The 16,378-nt window shown below is 40.9% G+C and overlaps 1 protein-coding gene across 2 annotated transcripts in view; it reads left to right on the top strand.

Annotated features, from left to right (window-relative positions):
* Positions 1–16,170, top strand: part of RASSF6 (Ras association domain family member 6) — a 263,285-nt gene extending 247,115 nt beyond the window's left edge. For both annotated transcript variants that reach the window (XM_078676037.1, XM_078676038.1), the window contains 3 exons: positions 12,809–12,927; positions 13,033–13,130; positions 15,269–16,170. In XM_078676037.1, coding sequence (XP_078532163.1) covers positions 12,809–12,927; positions 13,033–13,130; positions 15,269–15,341 — 290 coding nt within the window. In that variant the 3' untranslated portion in view covers positions 15,342–16,170. The remainder of the gene's footprint in view (positions 1–12,808; positions 12,928–13,032; positions 13,131–15,268) is intronic.
* Positions 16,171–16,378: the final 208 nt, after the last annotated feature.

Raw genomic sequence — 16,378 nt, 5'->3', positions numbered from 1 at the left:
GAGTATGCTTTATTGTATATTTACTTCTGATCATTCGCCAGCACTACTCATTATATTCAGACGAATTTAAAACCAATCTGTACCCTTTGTTGTGCAAGGTGTACTGGTGTATGTTTAAACTTACTATATAAGAAATTCTGTGTATCGAGTAAGTTTAATTGTATATTTACTTTAAGGCTTATGATAATTCGCCAGCACTACTCACTACATTCAAACGACTTTGAAATCAATCAGTCCCCTCTGTTGTGCTAGGTGTACTGGTGTAGGTTTACACTCACTGTATATTAGGGGCCAGAATGTCTCATGCCGAACCGTAGTTTATGAAGTCCCCAATCCCCATCATATCTATGGGGTATTCGGGGTCTTTTGTCAGGTTGCTTCAATACCTACATTTCTAGGAGGGTAAAGTTATCATAAAGCATTGTCGTGAGCCACCCCCACCGACGAAAAAGAACATCAAAGGACAAACTCAGTGTAATTTGTTCCATTCCAGGAGCTCGTTCAGTCCTCTTTGTTCACTTCTCTCCTTGTAAATCCATCTGGCTTTTTTTGTTATTAGTAGTCTTTCGACTGTTTGTGCATCTCCAGTCACTTTTTCCAGTACCACCCACGTGAAGGTGTGATTGTTCCAGTGGCAATGTTGTACTAGCTTTGTTGTGAGCTTTCCTGCCCTGATGGTGCTCAGATGCTCTTGTATTCTCAATTTTATTTTGCGTGTTGTTAACCCGATATATTCCAAACCACATTGACTTTGGAGTCTGTATACCACATTTGTGGTGTTGCAATTGCTAAATTGTCTCAGCGACCATATTTTTCCTGACTGTAATGTTATGGTCGATGTTTTGGCAGTTAGTAGACATACGGAACAATTTCCACAGGGATAGTGGCCTGTAGGGATTGCATTGCCTTTTGGATCAGTAGATGGCTTGACCCTCGTATGTACCAACTTGTCTTTCAAATTACAAGCTCTCTTGAAAGCAAAGCGTGGTGGAGGCATCTTGAATTCATTATTTGATAATAGCGACCAATGCGAGCATTGTGGTTAATCTATCGAGTTACCCCTTATCTGTGAATGAAGAGTGAGTCTTAAATAAGCGCTTAGGATTCGTCCCGACCCCAACCCACGATGCTTTTAAATGCAGAGTGGAATTCCACGAAACTATAAGAAAAATCAAACTCAAAAAATTATTCGCGAAACAACCATTCGAAGAGAAAGGAGGCTTCCATACCAACTTGAAAAAACCTTCGACTTTCTGTCCTCCGAGTGGAGCAGCAGGACCAGAGGTGGCCGTTTTCGAGTCAAAGGTTTTACAAGATATCGAATCTTTGGAATTGAATAACAACAAAAAAGTATTTAAGAACATGTCCAAAGCTGACTGGGAAGCAGTCCATTCCCTTCCAAATAATGCTGACATTACAATAAAAAGTGCCGACAAGGGTGGAGCGGTGGTCGTATTAAATACCAGCGACTATGAGGCAGAAGTCTACCGACAATTGAACATGCGTACCAACTATCAACCACTGAAAAAGGATCCCACATTAGAACTACTGGAAATTATTAAGAATCTGGTAGGCAAAGCAAAAGAAAATAAGTGGATAACATCTAAGGAGGCGGAGTTCCTTGTGAACACCAACCCCAGGACTCCGGCCTTCTATATTTTAACGAAAATACACAAGCCGACCCGGCCTCCCCCGGGTCGGCCTATCTTGTCAGGAATACAATCGGTTTTGGAGCCACTATCTCAGTTTGTGGTCTATTTCCTACGTGAATCAGTGATTACCCAAAACTCCTTCGTTAAGGACACAATGGATATTCTTAACGTACTGAACGAAATGACATTTGATCCATCTACTGAAATGTTAGTTACCATCGACATTGAGTCACTATACTCATGTATCCCTCAGGATGCCGCGCTTGTGGCGGCTGCGCGGGCATTAGCAAAACAAGAGTGGTTCTATGATGCCCCCCAAAGTTTGTCCTACAGTGTATAGAACTGGCACTAACCAAGAATTTCTTCAGCTACAAGGAGAACATGTTTCTCCAAGTAACGGGCACTTCAATGGGCGCAACTATGGCACCGAGCTTGGCCTGCATCTATGTAGGCCAGTTCGAGGAGCACGTCATCGATTCTAACACCAACCCTTTCAAGGGCAATTTACGCCTTTGGAAGAGGTATATCGATGACGTGCTCTGCGTCTGGACTGGAGACGAAACTGCTCTCCTTGAATTTCTAAACTGGCTAAATAATCAGGATCAAAGTCTCTGTTTTACCTGGTCATACAACAGAAATAAGGCTGTGTATCTCGATCTAGACATTGAAGCCACAGAAAATGGCCTTAAAACGAGTGTGCATCAGAAGCCCACCGACAGAAACTCTTTGCTCTCATATGAGTCATACCATCCCAGGGCCTTGAGAGACAATCTGCCGGTGGGCCAGTTCCTCCGCTACCGTAGGAACTGTTCTTCCACTGCAGGATATAATGAACAATCGAAAATCCTGAGTGAGAAATTGGAAGCCAGGAAATACCCTGTCAAGGTGATTAAACAAGCCAGAAAGAGGGCCCTCAATACTCCTAGAAGTGCCTTGCTGGAGACTAACACAAAAAAGAAAGATGAATGCATTCCTGTTGTAATGACATTTGACCCTCTTGCTACAAAAATACGACAGTCTATTAGAAAGCATTGGTCGCTATTATCAAATAATGAATTCAAGATGCCTCCACCACGCTTTGCTTTCAAGAGAGCTTGTAATTTGAAAGACAAGTTGGTACATACGAGGGTCAAGCCATCTACTGATCCAAAAGGCAATGCAATCCCTAAAGGCCACTATCCCTGTGGAAATTGTTCTGTATGTCCACTAACTGCCAAAACATCGACCATAACATTACAGTCAGGAAAAATATGGTCGCTGAGACAATTTAGCAATTGCGACACCACAAATGTGGCATACAGACTCCAATGTCAATGTGGTTTGGAATATATCGGGTTAACAACACGCAAAATAAAACTGAGAATACAAGAGCATCTGAACACCATCAGGGCAGGAAAGCTCACAACAAAGCTAGTACAACATTGCCACAGAAACAATCACACCTTCACGTAGGTGGTACTGGAAAAAGTGACTGGAGATGCACAAACAGTCGAAAGACTACTAATAACAAAAGAAGCCAGATGGATTTACAAGGAGAGAAGTGAACAAAGAGGATTGAACGAGCTCCTGGAATGGAACAAATTACACTGAGTTTGTCCTTTGATGTTCTTTTTCGTCGGTGGGGGTGGCTCACGACAATGCTTTATGATAACTTTACCCTCCTAGAAATGTAGGTATTGAAGCAACCTGACAAAAGAACCAGAATACCCCATAGATATGATGGGGACTTCATAAACTACGGTTCGGCATGAGACATTCTGGCCCCTAATATACAGTGAGTGTAAACATACACCAGTACACCTAGCACAACAGAGGGGACTGATTGATTTCAAAGTCGTTTGAATGTAGTGAGTAGTGCTGGCGAATGATCATAAGCCTTAAAGTAAATATACAATTAAACATACTCGATACGCAGAATTTCTTATATAGTAAGTTTAAACATACACCAGTACACCTTGCACAACAAAGGGTACAGATTGGTTTTAAATTTGTCTGAATATAATGAGTAGTGCTGGCAAATGATCAGAAGTAAATATACAATAAAGCATACTCGATATGCAGAATTCCATGTGTAGTGGTACCGATAGTTTCAAACTGAGTATATTCCGTTAATAATACACATGTAGAAAGAGAATACTCCGAGACCCGTTTGTAGCGTGATCTCGCGAGAAGATTACAGTACACCTCAGCCTCAGCATTACTTAATGTGGTTTATCCCTTTCCAAGATGGCCGCTAAATAGCGCGAGAGTAGCCCAGCCAATCCGGGGGGATTATTCAATCGCGGAAGTACGTAAATATAGAGAAACCGATGGGGACTGTGTTCGAGGGACGAGAGAAGGCCGACAACACCCCTAATATCGGTAAAGTAGAGTAAGAGGGGCTAATGAAACGGGTCTTAGATGAGTAGATATTTAGACCAAAAAACAGGGTAAGTGAGAAGTGCTCATAGACTTGTCATGTTGTTTTACAGTCAAGGATAACGGAAGGAGGTGTTACGTGACTCACATAAGGAGTTAACTTATACCTGTTTTTACGACCTCTCGGCCGGTATGAGAGATATCTGCCGCTAGAGGGTAAATATGGCAATGTTTACTTGGCTTGCGTAGTGGCATACTAGAAAATACACGTTGGCATTGGAGTAAAACTGGATTTTATTTTATTTTGTTTTGTGACAGTGTTTGAAACCCTGGTGTCCATTGCAGTGGCGTAAAAAGTATATGACCTGAAGAAATTGCCTGACAAGTACCATGGCAATGAAACATGTTGGCAAGTAGAACATGGCTCTATAGGTAGTGGCTATATTCACTTTTTTAATATACCCAACCAGCATAAAAGAACAAGAATAAAGTTATCTGTTCGTGCTGTATGCGTGGGTTTATGTTGTATTTTATATGTTGTGTGACATCACTTTATGTGTTACTTGTATTGTTTCCACTGCACTTATCACTGACAACACAGTCGTTTTCACTTGGACACTTTTCTTTAAGCTCGATGGCACCAATGATGATAACAGGGCCGTCCTGGTGAGTACCTACCAGGGGTCCCATTGGTGGTGCGCCCGTGAGGTGCTATCTTTCTTTTGCACATTTTTTTCTAACCACATGTTGGTGTGGGTTTCTCATCTGTCTAGATAAGGGGACAGGCTTTTTAAAGGTGGGCTACTGACTGGCGTATACCCTACCCTACATTCATAAGGATTGGGAGGTTGTTTGTAATGGATTACGATATGTGATACCCCAGCTCGATTGAAATTGAATGCCCTAGACCTAGGTCATTATTGTAGTTGGGTATACAACTGTTACCACGCATTTTTTACAACGCAATACCATAACCACGCATCTTTTACAACGCAAGTACTTTTACAACGCATACATTTACAACGCATACTTTTACAACGCATATACTTTTACAACGCATGTACTTTTACAACGCATTTTTTATGTTTTTTGTTTGTTAATGTAGTGTTAATTTAAAAGTAATTTATTTATCATTTTTTATGGTATTTTTTCAAAATTACAATTTAAAATATTTGAGTATTTTGCGTTTATAAGATTAATTTTTGAAGTTATGCAAAGTAATATTTTAAAAAAATTATATGAGTATCTATGTATTGTTATTTGGTATATTAATTAATTTTTTTATTATTTTTTAAACATTTAATTAATTATTGATTAGAAATTATGTTATAATATAATATAAAAAATTATTAATTGTGAAATATTTTAATTACTTTTTAATTATTACTTCTTTAAAAAAAATTATTGTTTGTAAAGTATGTTTTGATATATGAATACATGAATTAAAAAATATATATTTTGAAAATGAATGCTAAGTAATATTTTTAAAAAACATATGTGTATCTATATATTGGTATTTACTATTTGTTTTAATTATTTATTTTATTTTTTAAACATGTAAATTATTATTTTATGGAAATTATATTGTAATACATTTTTGAAGATTATTTTAATTTAAAATTTTATTACATTAATTATTTGATTTATAAATATTTAAATAAAAATAATATATAATTTAAATATTTTATATTACTTTTTAAAGTATTTTAAAAATAATTATAATAGACATAACATTATTGTAAGTTTTGGTTCCCACGGTTTTACATTGATTTCTATGGATAAAATTGAAATAGCTTTTTTCGTTTCGTTTTGGCATCCATTTTGTAAGTAGTGTTGTGGTATTATTTGATTGAAATAGTTGTAGGACTATCGTTTGACTTACTTATTAAAAATGGCGATTGTTTCACAGTACGTTTCTTATTGAATTTGATGGCTTTAAATTATTAATTATAATTTTTTCAATATATATGTAGTATAATTTTTTTCTGGATTTGTTGTGTATGTAATAAGTTCAATTTTTATGAAAATTTGAGTATTTATTTAAATACTCGAGTATTAATTTTAATACTCGAGTATTCATTTTAAAAAAGGTCGGATATTTGGTTATTATGTTGTAGTTTTATTTACATTTTTTAATACACTACCCCACCCAAAACCCCTATTTTCCCTGCATCCCGTTCCAGGTTTTATTGTACAAAATAAAAAATATATATATTTGATTTGCGTTGTAATGGTATGCGTGGTAAATGTTTTCGTTGTAATAGTACTTTTCTATTTATTCTGCTATATTGCGTTGTAATAGTACTCGTTGTAACAACATGCGTTGTAATAGTAATTCCGTGGTAAAAAATACGTTGTAAAAGTATGCGTTGTAAAAGTACGCGTGGTAACGTCATATATCCTTGTAGTTGTCACTAAGGGTTCTAAACAATCTGTCCCTAGGGACCATGTCAAATGCCTCTTTGAGATGTACAAAAGCGACACATAGACTACCATCACTTAGAACCATCTCTTCCCACCTTACCAACTGGAAACTAAAGACTTGGCCGACTGTGCTGGTCTTAGGCCGAAAACCAGCCTGAAGTTGGGTCCGAATTTTTCTTTCTTCGATCCAGGAAGCAACTGATCCAGGATAATCTTACAACATTTTTTTTATACTAGAGCTGATAAGGCTGATTGGCCGGCAATTCACTTGATACAATTTTGATCCTTTTTTGTGGATCTGAATAATACTTCGGCCCCTTCCATGACTTGGGACTATCCGCTCCTGCCAGTATAGCGTTAAAAGTGCAGGTGAGATATGGAACCCAAATGGTTTGTTCTGAAATTAAGAGGTCCACTTGAATTCGGTCCAACACTGGGGCCTTCCCTGGATTCTTGGAATTATGACAGATTTGACCTCTGTGTTACTAAAGAAAAGGCCAGCCTCATACAACAAATCTGTTTTAGAAGAGGGTGGGCATACGCTAGTTGCTTGTAGTTGGCGAGATCGGTTTACGGACTCACAGTTTGTAGATGGGAGAGGGCAACTATATAAGGTTTTAAAATTGGTCACCCAATCATGTGGTAGAATATGGGATTCAGTTTTCAGCTTGGCGAACTTTGCCCCTTGAGAAATTACATGCCAAAAGTCCCTTTAGTTCCCTTTTCGCACAGCTACTAATAGGTCACTCCAGATAGCTGTGTCCCAATCAGTTTTTGCACTTTTCGGGGCTTGCTTGTAATCAGATCTGGCAATCTTAACTTTGTGGTTAGAACCTCACTTGAGGGCACCTAGGTGATGGGTTTTTGCCACTTTACAGTTTTGTTATACCATGTAGCGTCTACTGACTCAGGGAAATTCTTTATGATTAAGGGCTTGGTAAAAAAAAAACTGCATTTTTAGCTCTTCAAACCATTTGATATGGACTCCCATAATCTCTTCAGGGGTTAACTCTGGACCAGCTATGAATGTCATAGTGGGTATTAAATTATGATATATATGGGCGTAGAAGGCCTCGTTGTCCACTATACTCCTCCACTTGACCGTTTTACGGTTGTTACTCACTGTCAGTGCCCCAAGCGTTATACTCAGTTCCCTTTCGAACCTACTTTGGGTTAGAAAAAGGTGAAATGATTGTCTGTCCTAGAAAAAACGTCCATGTCTTCGATGTTAACCCAATATTGGAGGGACACAAAGAAATACTCAATATCACCTGTGTACTTATCTCTAGTGAATGTCAGATGTCTCTTTAGGTGGGATTTGGTTCTGCCATTGGAAGGCTCTTAGTTGATCGCATGTACTAAAATCAGTTAGTTGCAAGGCTACTTTAGGAATTGCTTTAATACATAGGCCCAGGATTTGGGGGATGCCCCAATGGTGGTCTTCTTCATTGGCTAATTCCCTTTACAGCATGTTCGGTTCGAAGCACACATTAAAATCTCCACCTAAGATTATGGCACTCTCTCCTTTAGAGTTGATATTAATTATATAATTCAGATTGTGGATTACAGGAGAGTAAGCTGATCTGGGAACGCTCCTGCAATAAACATTAAACAGATGGAATTTGTCATTCCTGTTGAGTATGGAGATCTCAAGCCCAATGATATCTGGGGAGGCAACAGATAGCTGTTTAACCTGACACCCCATAGAGACCCTAATCCTTGGAGTGAGTCCACCTGACCGTCTACCTGATTTAGACTTGCAGGCCGGCTCATGGTAGGTCGTAAAGCCCTGCCTGTGGGTGGGGATGATTTCCGATGTTTCTTGGAGCACGAATATACCTGTCTTGTCTATAAAAGCCCCCCATTCCTTCTGGGCTGGATTACTCGCCAGGCCAGCGATGTTCCGTGAAATCAAGATGAAGGAGGTAAGTGGCATTTGGACATCCTGATGGCTTGAGGGCATGCCACTGGATAGTACCATGGTTGAAGGACTACTAGGAGGTTTGAAAAATTGTTCATTGACAAGACGACAAGTGTTACTAGAATCCATCGATGGCATGTCCGGGACGTGAGAGTAGGGAGAGTGGAAGGGCAGCGTAGGTGGTGGTTTGCTACCAATACTCATGGTCACTGAGCTTTCTTATGCTTTGTGTACTGTTTTAATGAAAACAATACGGAAAAACAGAAGACAAAGGTGATGTAATAGAACGTAGGGAGAAATTCTTCAGAACTGCGATATCTCTCAATGCCATTTTGTTTCCACTATTCGACTTATGTTACTCAACTCGAAACCAGGGGAACCGGCAGTGAAATGGGCAGACTGGAAGGGGTACTTTCTTAACTACTTGTCGGCGCTGGAGGATGAAGGGGAAGAAGAGTTCTCCAGCAAACGCAGGAAGAAAATTCTGCTGCACAACCTAGGATCCGAAGGACTACGAATGTATGAAAATATGGTAAAGAAACCGAGAGCCATGACCGAGGTTGATGTCTTCCAACATGCGGTGGAGGACTTAGATGCCCACTACAAGCCAGTCATCTGTACGGCAATTGATAGGTACATCTTCTTCCAACGGAAACAGGCTGAGACAGAGACGGTGTATGATTATGAGGCTGCACTCAAGAAATTAGCAATAAACTGCAAATGTGGGCACCTGCACGACGACTTAATACGAGATCAAATAATCATGCAGACGACAAGCACCAACGTGCAGGAAAAGTTATGGGTGAGTGGCGAAGCATCTCTCCATGACATCATAGCCATCGTCAAAAAGGCTGAACTCTCAAAGCGGTGTGCCGCCGCGGCCAAGAAGGAAGCAGAGATGAAACTTGTGGTCTGCAAAGTCAGCGATACCACTGGATCAAGAGGCAAGGCACCCGCTCCAGCACCATATCGCCAGACCAGGCAACCCACTTGGGCTCCGGCGGCACAAGCCCCAACCTCAATGGACAAGAAAGGCTCCTGCTACAGATGCGGCAGCTCCGCCCACATGGCCAGCGACAAACGATGTCCTGCATATCGCGTCAAGTGCTCCTTCTGCGGTATAGTAGGACATTTTGGAAAAGCCTGCCAGAGGAAACGCAGCAACGCGTCAGTGAAGTGTATCATGTACGACTCGGAACCTGACGTGGGAGAAGAGGACAGAGATGACGACTGCATACTGTGTGTGGATGACCAAGTCTGGGGCATCATTTGCAACACAAAGAAGAAACCTTCATGCATGGTGACCATTGGTCTCAATGGTAGCGGACTCAGGTTCCCCATTTATTATAATACAAAAAGCGGTCTGGGACTCAGACTTTGCCACCACCATAGGGCACCAGCTATACCCCACAGACATACATCCTGTCACCTACACTGGCGATAAGATCCCCATGGTCGGGTTCAGACCCCTCACATTTGAGTTCAAAGGCAGGGTGGCCACGGGCAAACTATGGGCAAACTATATGTTGCAGAAAAGGACCCCTCACTCTTGGGGTGGGCCGACCAAGGCGCAAAAGGCATACAACTCAATCCCAGTGGAGACATTCAAGTCCTCATGACAGAAGACGCGCACACCTTAGCAGAGGACACATTGAGAAAAGACTTTCCCAGCGTCTTTAGAGGCACCATAGGCCAACTACCCCAATTTATGCACAAGATCGTCCTGAATGAAGGAGCCGTACCTGTCAACCACAAAGTGCGCAACATCCCTTTCAACTGCCGAGACGCGGGACAACAGGAATTACAATAACTCGAAGAGAGCTGCGTCCTCACCATCATCCATGAAGGGCACTTGGGGATCGTAAAGTCTAAGAGGAGGATAAAGCTGTCGTATTGGTGGCCGGCCATCGACTCCTCTGTGGAAAAATACGTAAGAGCATGCCAGCACTGCTCCAATGCAGACAAATCCCTTACCCTGCTACGACCACCAATGTGGGAATTCACCACACCTGCCAACCCTTGAGAAGAGCTTCCAGTTGACATCTTGGTCCCCGTCCTTGATGCCAGGGGTGAACCCAAATATGTTATAGTCCTTGTGGAAAGGTACTCCAAATGGCCCGAAGTAGAGACCTGCGAGAAGGCAGACACGGATGGAATCATCGCCTTTCTAACCAATGTTTTCTTGTGGGAAGGCATCCTGAGAGTCTTCACCTGTGACAATGGACCCCAGTTCGTCTCAAACAAATGCAAGGCCTTCATGCAGAGGAACGGGATCAAAACACGGCACACCCTTGTGTATCACCCAGCGGGCAACGGCCTTGCCGAATGCTTCAACTGTGTCATCATAGGCTCAATCCAAGCCGCAATCACAGCTGGCAAGAACTGGGAGACCGAACTCAAAAGCACGATATGGACATACCGGATAACACCCACCGTGACGGGATTCAGCCCATTCAAGATCCTAAGGGGACGGGAACCCTTCACCAAGGACAATCGAGCATGGATGAACATGACAATGCAAAGCAAGTGGTCCCCGGCGGTAGTCAGAAGCAACGTAGCCAAAGCACACGAAATCTACAAAGAACACTATGACCGGCAACATGGAGTACGAGCAGTATCCTTGGCAGCAGGAGACTGGGTTTGGGTGAAACTGGTCCAGCTCTGCAAGAAAGGAGACGGCAAATACAGCAAACCGCTACAAGTTAAGGAACCCTACTCACGTTCCGCCCTCCTGAGTGATGGCAAGATTTGGTCACACAGCCGTATGGCAAAGTGCAACAAAGTCCTTCGATGGGCCACAGATAGCTCTGTTGCGGACGCCAGTTATGACGGGGAGGTAGACGAGCCAAGGGATATCCTCCCGCCAGAGAACTCCGATGCACCCAGTACAAAAGGGGGGACAGGGGGTTGCCCTGAGCCAAGTACCAGCACAGACCTCACTCAGCACACTACACCCCAGCAATCCAAGGAGACAAGAAGCTCAGGGACAGAACAGAGAGCACCGAGCACCACAACCACCACACCTCAAAGGGCTGAGACACAAAAAGGGCAGGCCTCTGGCACTCGCACCCTCACAGGAAGGTTAGTGGTACATCCCAATAAATACTAATTTGAAATGTAACCCTGAGATGGGACACTCCCACCCCATCCCCCAAACCCCTTCCCACAGGATTTTCCCCAGCCATAACCCACAGCCCAGTGGGCAGAACTATGATGAAAATGTTGACTGTTCCTTTACTCTTTTGTTGTTGTTGTTATAAAAGGGGGAGATATGTAGTGTTGCAGTCTAGTGCTGCACATGTGACGTCAGGCACCCATGTGACTCTGTGGTACCTGACGGGATTGCGCGCTGCGTCGGGCCAGTGACGCACGAGTAACAGTGGTATGCAGACGCACTTACCCCTCATGAATAAAGCACACTTGAAACTTCACCCGGGTGTCTGTGCTTGTATCCCAATGCAGACACTATACTGCTTAAGACCCGGCTGTTTGTTCAAGCATATGGCGATTAAATCTAGTTTCCTGCTGCCTCCTCTTTGCCCCCTCAGCGCCATGAAACCGCTTGGTGTATGTGCGCTATAACTATATAAGTGTTTTTAACATTACAAGATATCTTCCTATCCGTTGTTTTTGAATGGTGTTATAAATATAGCTCTTCAGTGTTCGCATTGTTTCTTGGAGTAGCAGCTCTTTGCCCTCAGAATATAGGACCTTCTTTCTGCTTGTTTCTCTTAAAATTCTTTTGTCGTCCTTGACGTTGGTCACTCAGAATATTTAAGGACTCACATTTGGCTCAATCAAAAATGGTTAATAATTGATATGCATTAATCTGATAGATTTGTTACTTTTATTTTAGTATTGCAACATACACCAGTCAGTATTTGAAATTATGAGAGCCACTTAGATTAATAAATATCAGGGCAAGAGGGACATTGATTGCTTATTACATGCAAAGGTCTATTGATTTAACCTGGACTTTCTTAGAAATGAGCCACAGTGCTACAATATCCCGACCTTGCTCTCATGAATATGATAAGTGTGCAGCTAAAACACTTATATATAAATGTGCATTGAGGGGGTTGTGTTTTGAAGGATGTCTCAATTTATCAGTCTGACATTATCACAATGCCTTGTGTTGTACTTGTTTTTCAAAGGTTTTTCCTAGTCCACTAACTGGAGCAATGTATTTAAATCAGAACACTTATAGGAAGCACAAGCAATGCTGGATACAAAGCATATCAACGGGATGGAGAGGTTGAGTAGGCAGGCCGAATAGAATTATCCAGAATAAGCATCACCAAAATGGATCTCCGTTGTTAACATGGTTTAGTATAATATGGTTACAAGAATGGTCAGATTAAAAGAATGCTGAGATTCATGTTGGTGACCATTTGTGTTTATAGATTTCAGCCCTTCTAACATCTGTAGTAAATACCTTGTTCTTCATTTTCAGAAAAGAAGCGAATAAGAAATACAGACAGCCCACTGTGGGAGAGGCTCTTGCAAGGTCCCTCTGGGCAGGTAGCCAGGATGTTTCTCATGGACAGAGATGCAGAAGAAGTCACAAGTGATGTAAGAGTAATTTCAAACCGCCTTATCATTTATGTCCAAGTGTCAATCCGCATTAAATACTACTAAAATAACACAATATCTGCATACTTTAATTCCCCATAACAGGTAGCTCAATACATCAAATTTAATGTTCAGCTATTGGAATCAATTCTTAGTAAGCTAAATGAAGAAGAGGAGCGAGAGATTCAGAGGACCATTGAAAGGTAATTTAGAAAAAATACATATGTTTGTTTGTTTGTTTATTATTTTTTTATCTAAGTGCTACACATCTCCTTTTGGTGATCGTCTGAGTGCCTGAGAGAGGAACAAAAGTGTGCAACAGGTTTGTTGGAAGGTGATTAAGGCTTGAATCCAGGTCTGATGTGTGACTGATGGTGTTTGAATTTTTTTATTGTGCCTCCTGTTCTGGTTGAGTTTTTATTTTAGTATATCTGGCTGATGAGCCCTAACTAGGGTGAAACCTGTCGTAGGTTGCTTGTGTTCCGGTTCAGGAAGAACCTGGCCTGGCAATTCTGGCTGGCTGTTCCCATTGGAGTAGGGTGAAGGCTGATTTGCATATGGCTGAAGTGGAAAGACGTGTAAAATAACGATGGACTGGGATGCTGCCCAAGTACTTACCAGTGGCTGAGATTAATTCAAGCATTCCATCCATCACTTTTACTTCAGATTTCAGAAGTATCCTGAACTGCATATTATTGGATCCAGATGTCAAGTCAGGGTGAAGGGTATTCAAGAGTTTTGATCTTCAGACGCCCAGCACTGGTATCAAATCTGGCACTCAAGTGCACCTTCTTTCATGCAGAAAAGCACCTGATCAGCAGAAGGACTTCACTCACAGAGCAACACAGCCAATAGCTGAAGTGGGCCGGCCTGTTGCTCCATGCTGGATGCGGTTCAGCAGCAAGGCAGAATGTGAATGACTATTCAACAGGTCGCTGGATAAAGAGATCTAACTCATAGCCTCCCAATGTATAGTATGCATTTTTAATTCACAAAGTCTTTTAATTTCATGACAAGAGGCAGGTGAAACAGATAAAGCTGCCTCTCGGCAAGATCTAAAAATCATATTCACTACATTTGCAAATTCCGGAAGTAGTTAAGCAGGAGAGGAAGATGTATGTCAAGAGGAAGGAAGGAAGATGAGTGAAGGCAAGGAAGATTTGTCAATGAAGGACCCAGTTTGAGATGGTGCCATTAAGAGATGGTCATGCATCCATCTAATGAAATATCCACTTAGGGGCACATGCATCAAAGCCTTTTCCGATCGCAAATGGTGCGATTCGCAAAAATCGGCCGTTTGCGATTGCAAAATTTGCTTTTGGGATGCATCAGGGGTCAAGGCCTTCGCAATTTGAGAATTCGCAATTAATTGCGAGTTCTCAAATTGCGATTTCATTTAAGGAATCGCATTTTGCGATTCCTTAAATGCAATGCATGAAAGTTAAGAAATCTGCTATTTCACAAATAGGGGGAGCAAATTACCATGAAGTTCAACTTCATTGTAATTTGCATTTTTCAAAGTTTCATGTTGCGCACACACATGCCCTAAGGGCATGTGTGTGCGCAACATATGTGCACAGATCAATTTCAGGGGTGCAACAGGGTGTCCTTTGGAAACCCCTGCACCCTTGAAATTGCATTCTCAATTTGCGATTCGCTAATTGCGAATCGCAAATTGAGAATGTCTTCCCATTCATTCCTATGGGCCTCTAGGCCGATAGGAATGAATGGGGAGGTATTCCTTAATTGCGACTCGCAATTTGCGAGTCGCAATTAAGGAATATTTAGAAATCACAATTTTTTTAGCGATTTCTTCATGCATAGCCTTTTGCTATTTCTTATTAGAGAATCCTTATTTTCGCTAATAAGGAATCGCAAATGGCATTGTTGATGCATGTGGGCCATAGTGAGGAAAAATAAAATGTTACATACACCAGTACATATTTTGTTGTGCTTGGCAAACAATTTGCAGGATTAAGTACGGGTGAGTAGTATGCAGGTAAATATACAATGTGCTTATATTTCCATGGAAAATTCTGAGTATATTTGTGATTTTCAACTGTTTAGTTGCATTTTCTGTGTAAAGATTAGCAATAATTCTTGTAGTTCTTCTATGTATGTTCCGATATATAATGGATGTAAGTCACATGTTCAAAGTTCAATCTATAAAAATGATATAGGGTTCTATTAGTACAAAATAAAACAGTAGTTAAAAATGAGAGAGAATTAACTTAAGATAGAAATTGACATCTACTATTACTATGCATTTGCTTGATAATAGCTATATGCTTATCACACATGTATTATACCATAATCTGATCCTATTCTTTTCTGTGATTAGGTACATGACAGAAAAGTCCAAACTAATACAACATCTTCGCAGAAAAGTAGAAATGACGGAAACTACAGTATAATGTAGGTGACCATCAGAATCTTTCGGATGACAACATATGGTTGATCTGTATGTCAAGAGGAAGATGGAAAAAATGGAGATGGTTTTGGACCACATGCCGTCATCCAACTTTATCAAGTCTTAAGGATTTCCGGAGATTGAATATTTCTGCATAGCGCAGAATAAGACTCAATAAAAAATGCCTTAACAGTCAACAGAAGACAAACTGCAGTTGAACCCATACCTTTTTAGTTGGATCAATCAATTTTAAATTGACAGTTTTAAAGGTGACGTTGCTCCTAATCTGATGGCCGTGTATCAGGTTTATGACATTAGTGAATGGATTATAGAACATGGTTTTCTTAAGTGAGCTAAGACAAACCAGGTGGAAGCATGCGTGGTCTCAGAGTTTAGCCTGTGATTGCCTGGAGGCATGGACAGAAATGCATGCATAATCTGTGCTAATAGTAACAGTAATAAATACATGCTCGGAAATGCCAGTCGGCAAAATATGCTAGGAACGCTGTGAAGATAATGATGGCCCAGAAGTCAAAGACCCTCTGGAAAAACTCCACTTATTACTACAGGGATCATAGCTACTGTTGATATTTGTGTTACTCTGTACTTTAACTTCAGTTGTTTAGGAACTTATCTGAAATAATTGTATGTCCTGGATTGTGCGTTGGCTGTCTGAAAGTCTAATAGATGTCATTTAGAAAAAATTTGATTTTCCTATTATTTAGAAGACATTCAAAATAATTTAATTTCATGGGTTGTGCCTATACCATTTGAGAGACTACCAGATATAATTTAAAAAAACAAAATTCATGTTGATCCTTTACAAATCAAAATTTGCCTCGCGTGTTTTGTAATGCCTCTCGCAATATTATGGTTTTAATAGGGGTGGCCAGAGTGTGTTGTTTTGCATGGATTTCCCTTTTATTTCAATTCATTATTTACTGAGGAGCCTTGTAATTTTATGAATCGATCTGTCGAACACAACTCAGCTCAATGATACAGTAGTAAATTGATACATGCTACAAAAGGATGATAATGAAA

This window comes from Lissotriton helveticus, chromosome 2_1, assembly GCF_964261635.1.
Source record: "Lissotriton helveticus chromosome 2_1, aLisHel1.1, whole genome shotgun sequence".
Lineage (NCBI taxonomy): Eukaryota > Metazoa > Chordata > Amphibia > Caudata > Salamandridae > Lissotriton > Lissotriton helveticus.
Note: the sequence above shows the minus strand (reverse complement) of the source record. Positions and strands in the feature narration are given on the sequence as shown.